At 49.3% G+C, this 4639-nt stretch overlaps 1 protein-coding gene across 1 annotated transcript in view; it reads right to left on the bottom strand.

The window, feature by feature from the left end:
* Positions 1 to 220: 220 nt before the first annotated feature.
* gdap1 (ganglioside induced differentiation associated protein 1) overlaps positions 221 to 4639 on the bottom strand; it is a 16557-nt gene continuing 12138 nt past the window's right edge. The window contains exons 3-6 of the mRNA XM_065006867.1: positions 3446 to 3619; positions 3224 to 3318; positions 2988 to 3102; positions 221 to 2235 (exon numbers count right to left, since the gene is read on the bottom strand). Coding sequence (XP_064862939.1) covers positions 1877 to 2235; positions 2988 to 3102; positions 3224 to 3318; positions 3446 to 3619 — 743 coding nt within the window. The 3' untranslated portion in view covers positions 221 to 1876. The remainder of the gene's footprint in view (positions 2236 to 2987; positions 3103 to 3223; positions 3319 to 3445; positions 3620 to 4639) is intronic.

Below are 4639 nucleotides of genomic sequence, written 5' to 3' on the forward strand. Positions count from 1 at the left end.
GAGAGAGAGACAGAGAGAGAGAGAGACACAGAGAGACAGAGAGAGAGAGAGAGAGAGAGAGAGAGAGAGAGAGAGAGAGAGAGAGAGAGAGAGAGAGGGAGAGAGAGAGAGAGAGAGACAGAGAGAGAGAGAGAGAGAGAGAGAGAGAGAGAGAGAGAGAGAGAGAGAGAGAGAGAGAGACAGAGACAGAGAGAGAGAGATACAAAGTAAACCGTTGATATTAGTTCTGAATCAAGTGAAAAAAACTGTTTAATTTCATCAGGACAAGACAGGACACGGCAGCAAATTGTGGATATATAGCATTTTGCAAAAACACATTTTTATACACATCTAAAACCTATGCATGAAACATCTCAGAACAGTCATATTTTACACACACATCAAGGTACCCATAAGCAATCACTTCTGATGAAAAAACACAAATGTGAAAAATGTATGTATGGATAAAGCCTTTTGTAAATAAACTGTTAATATACTGTATAACCAAGCAAAGAACTGACAACCACAGACTCATCTGACAAAGCTAAGCTGTCAGAAGGTAGGAGGAACCACAGACTCATCTGACAAAGCTAAGCTGTCAGAAGGTAGGAGGAACCACAGACTCATCTGACAAAGCTAAGCTGTCAGAAGGTAGGAGGAACCACAGACTCATCTGACAAAGCTAAGCTGTCAGAAGGTAGGAGGAACCACAGACTCATCTGACAAAGCTAAGCTGTCAGAAGGTAGGAGGAACCACAGACTCATCTGACAAAGCTAAGCTGTCAGAAGGTAGGAGGAACCACAGACTCAACTGACAAAGCTAAGCTGTCAGAAGGTAGGAGGAACCACAGACTCAACTGACAAAGCTAAGCTGTCAGAAGGTAGGAGGAACCACAGACTCAACTGACAAAGCTAAGCTGTCAGAAGGTAGGAGGAACCACAGACTCAACTGACAAAGCTAAGCTGTCAGAAGGTAGGAGGAACCACAGACTCAACTGACAAAGCTAAGCTGTCAGAAGGTAGGAGGAACCACAGACTCAACTGACAAAGCTAAGCTGTCAGAAGGTAGGAGGAACCACAGACTCAACTGACAAAGCTAAGCTGTCAGAAGGTAGGAGGAACCACAGACTCATCTGACAAAGCTAAGCTGTCAGAAGGTAGGAGGAACCACAGACTCATCTGACAATCTGACACACAAACTAAAGATGACTGAAAAAGCATATTTTACCTATTAAATAATGCAATGAGCACCACGGCAAAGAGAAATGTCCACATTATGTGAACAATAAAGTTATATTCAATAAAGTTATATTCTATTGTGTCTATGGTTTATGGACAATCCACTGCACCACAGTGTACTGTACAGCAATGGGCAATGGTGGCTGTGTGTTACAGAGTAAAGCAACCCATTCTGGGTTTAAGCATATCTCTCTCTCCTTCCCTGCCTCTCTCTTCCCATTTCTCTCTTCTCTCTCTCTCTCTCTCTCTCTCTCTCTCTCTCTCTCCTTCCCTGCCTCTCTCTTCCCATTTCTCTCTCTCTCTCTCCCTCTCTCTCTCTCTCTCTCCTTCCCTGCCTCTCTTCCCATTTCTCTCTCTCTCTCTCCTTCCCTGCCTCTCTTCCCATTTCTCTCTCTCTCTCTCCTTCCCTGCCTCTCTTCCCATTTCTCTCTCTCTCTCTCTCTCTCTCCTTCCCTGCCTCTCTTCCCATTTCTCTCTCTCTCTCTCTCTCTCTCTCTCTCTCTCCTTCCCTGCCTCTCTTCCCATTTCTCTCTCTCTCTCTCCTTCCCTGCCTCTCTTCCCATTTCTCTCTCTCTCTCTCTCTCTCCTTCCCTGCCTCTCTTCCCATTTCTCTCTCTCTCTCTCTCTCTCTCTCTCTCTCTCTCTCTCTCTCTCACCTCTACCACCTGGTAATTAACATCCTGGTCTTCAGGTAAAGGAAGGCCAGGTACGTGGCTCCTCCCAGGATGCCTATGAGCAGCGTGGTGCCAACGAACGCCGGCACGTGTTGCTTCGCCACCCGGAACGCGGCGGGTAGCACGGCCGAGATCAGGATGTTGTTTACGTGACCCAGAACCCTCCGGAAGGACGGGCGCTCCAGCACACGCTCGTAGTAGGCCTCCAGGTTGCCGCGGTTCCCGTTGCCCCAGTAACGGCGGGAAAGCCCCAGGAACTTGAGGCGGTGCAGGGTGACAGCCAGGGAGACGTCGGCCATGCTGAAGAACTCTCCACACAGCCACGACTGACTGCTGCCCTCCTCTGGTGGAAATAAGAAGAGGAAGAAGATTTTCTACAGTGTCTTCTGTCTAAAAACAGTTGTGTCAATTATAAAGGTGTATTCATCTCTTTTCCTGTCTGCTACCTGACGTCTCCTCCACCTGGTCCAGAACCTTCTCCTGTCTGCTACCTGACGTCTCCTCCACCTGGTCCAGAACCTTCTCCTGTATGCTACCTGACGTCTCCTCCACCTGGTCCAGAACCTTCTCCTGTATGCTACCTGACGTCTCCTCCACCTGGTCCAGAACCTTCTCCTGTATGCTACCTGATGTCTCCTCCACCTGGTCCAGAACCTTCCCCAGTGTAATACCTACCTGGTGTCTCCTCCACCTAGTCCAGAACCTTCCCCAGTGTAATACCTACCTGGTGTCTCCTCCACCTGGTCCAGAACCTTCCCCAGTGTAATACCTACCTGCTGTCTCCTCCACCTGGTCCAGAACCTTCCCTAGTGTAATACCTACCTGGTGTCTCCTCCACCTGGTCCAGAACCTTCCCCAGTGTAATACCTACCTGGTGTCTCCTCCACCTGGTCCAGAACCTTATCCAGTGTAATATCTACCTGGTGTCTCCTCCACCTGGTCCAGAACCTTCCCCAGTGTAATACCTACCTGGTGTCTCCTCTATAGTTCTGTCTCCACCTGGTCCAGAACCTTCCCCAGTGTAATACCTACCTGGTGTCTCCTCTATAGTTCTGTCTCCACCTGGTCCAGAACCTTCCCCAGTGTAATACCTACCTGGTGTCTCCTCTGCTCTCCTCTGTAGCTCTGTCTCAACCTGGTCCAGAACTTTCTCCAACTCATCCAGAATCTTCTTAAGATACTTCATGTTGTCATGGTCAAACAGCTTGTGCTACAAACGGAGGGAAACTGGGCGTTTAGGCTTTTCATGACATCATGCAGAGATGGTAAACAGTTCCAGGTTGAAAAGGAGTAGTAAAAAGAGCCGTGTGGATTTGAGTCATGACGTTTACCTTTAAACGCCTCGTTTTAGCCATATAGGCATCTTTTAGCTCTGGGTTTTGCTCCGCTAGCTTCTTCAGCTCCGACTCTGTGTTCCCAATCTGTGCTGTCACACACAAATACAACCAGGGCATTATTATACCCCCAATATACCACGGAAGTTAGTGTGTGTGTGTGTGCGTGTGTGTGCGTGTGTGCGTGCGTGTGCGTGTGCGTGTGCGTGCGCGTCTCACCTCGTATACGTGTGGTGGCGTAGGCTGGGATGTGTGAGTCCACGGTGATCTCTGGGTGGAGTATAGAGCCGTGTGTATAGGCGTCCATCTGTAGAGAGTCCAGTAGTTCTCTGTAGTGCTGGACTCTGTGGTAGTACATACTGCCTTCCTCGGGGATCAGCTTAGCAGTTCCCTCTACAGACATACGGAGAAACAAAGATGGTTCATGAACAAGATCACTATAACGAAGCAGCATTACCCAAACCTCTCCAGCAGTACCCACAGCCTCTCCAGCATTACACAAACCTCTCCAGCATTGCCCAAACCTCTCCAGCATTACCCAAACCTCTCCAGCATTACCCAAACCTCTCCAGCATTCCCCAAACCTCTCCAGCATTACCCAAACCTCTCCAGCATTACCCAAACCTCTCCCGCATTACCCAAACCTCTCCAGCATTACCCAAACCTCTCCAGCAGTACCCAAACCTCTCCAGCATTACCCAAACCTCTCCAGCATTACCCAAACCTCTCCAGCATTACCCAAACCTCTCCAGCAGTACCCAAACCTCTCCAGCATTACCCAAACCTCTCCAGCAGTACCCAAACCTCTCCAGCATTACCCAAACCTCTCCAGCAGTACCCAAACCTCTCCAGCAGTACCCACAGCCTCTCCAGCATTACCCAAACCTCTCCAGCATTACCCAAACCTCTCCAGCAGTACCCAAACCTCTGCAGCATTACCCAAACCTCTCCAGCAGTACCCAAACCTCTGCAGCATTACCCAACCCTCTCCAGCAGTACCCAAACCTCTCCAGCATTACCCAAACCTCTCCAGCAGTACCCACAGCCTCTCCAGCATTACCCAAACCTCTCCAGCATTACCCAAACCTCTCCAGCATTACCCAAACCTCTCCAGCAGTACCCAAACCTCTGCAGCAGTACCCAAACCTCTCCAGCAGTACCCAAACCTCTCCAGCATTACCCAAACCTCTCCAGCAGTACCCAAACCTCTCCAGCATTACCCAAACCTCTCCAGCAGTACCCACAGCCGGCCCGGTTAGTTGTCCCAGAAGTACAGTAGCACTGCAGATTCAACTAATGAAGGGCTTAATGACCATTTAAATGTGTTAGTTCTAGAATAAATCAATGAAGTGGGCTGGCTGAGGGTACTGGAGGAGAGGTTTGGGAAACAATGAAGTGGGCTGGCTGAGGGTA

The sequence above is a fragment of the Oncorhynchus nerka genome, linkage group LG22 (genome assembly GCF_034236695.1).
Source record: "Oncorhynchus nerka isolate Pitt River linkage group LG22, Oner_Uvic_2.0, whole genome shotgun sequence".
Classification (NCBI taxonomy): Eukaryota; Metazoa; Chordata; class Actinopteri; order Salmoniformes; family Salmonidae; genus Oncorhynchus; species Oncorhynchus nerka.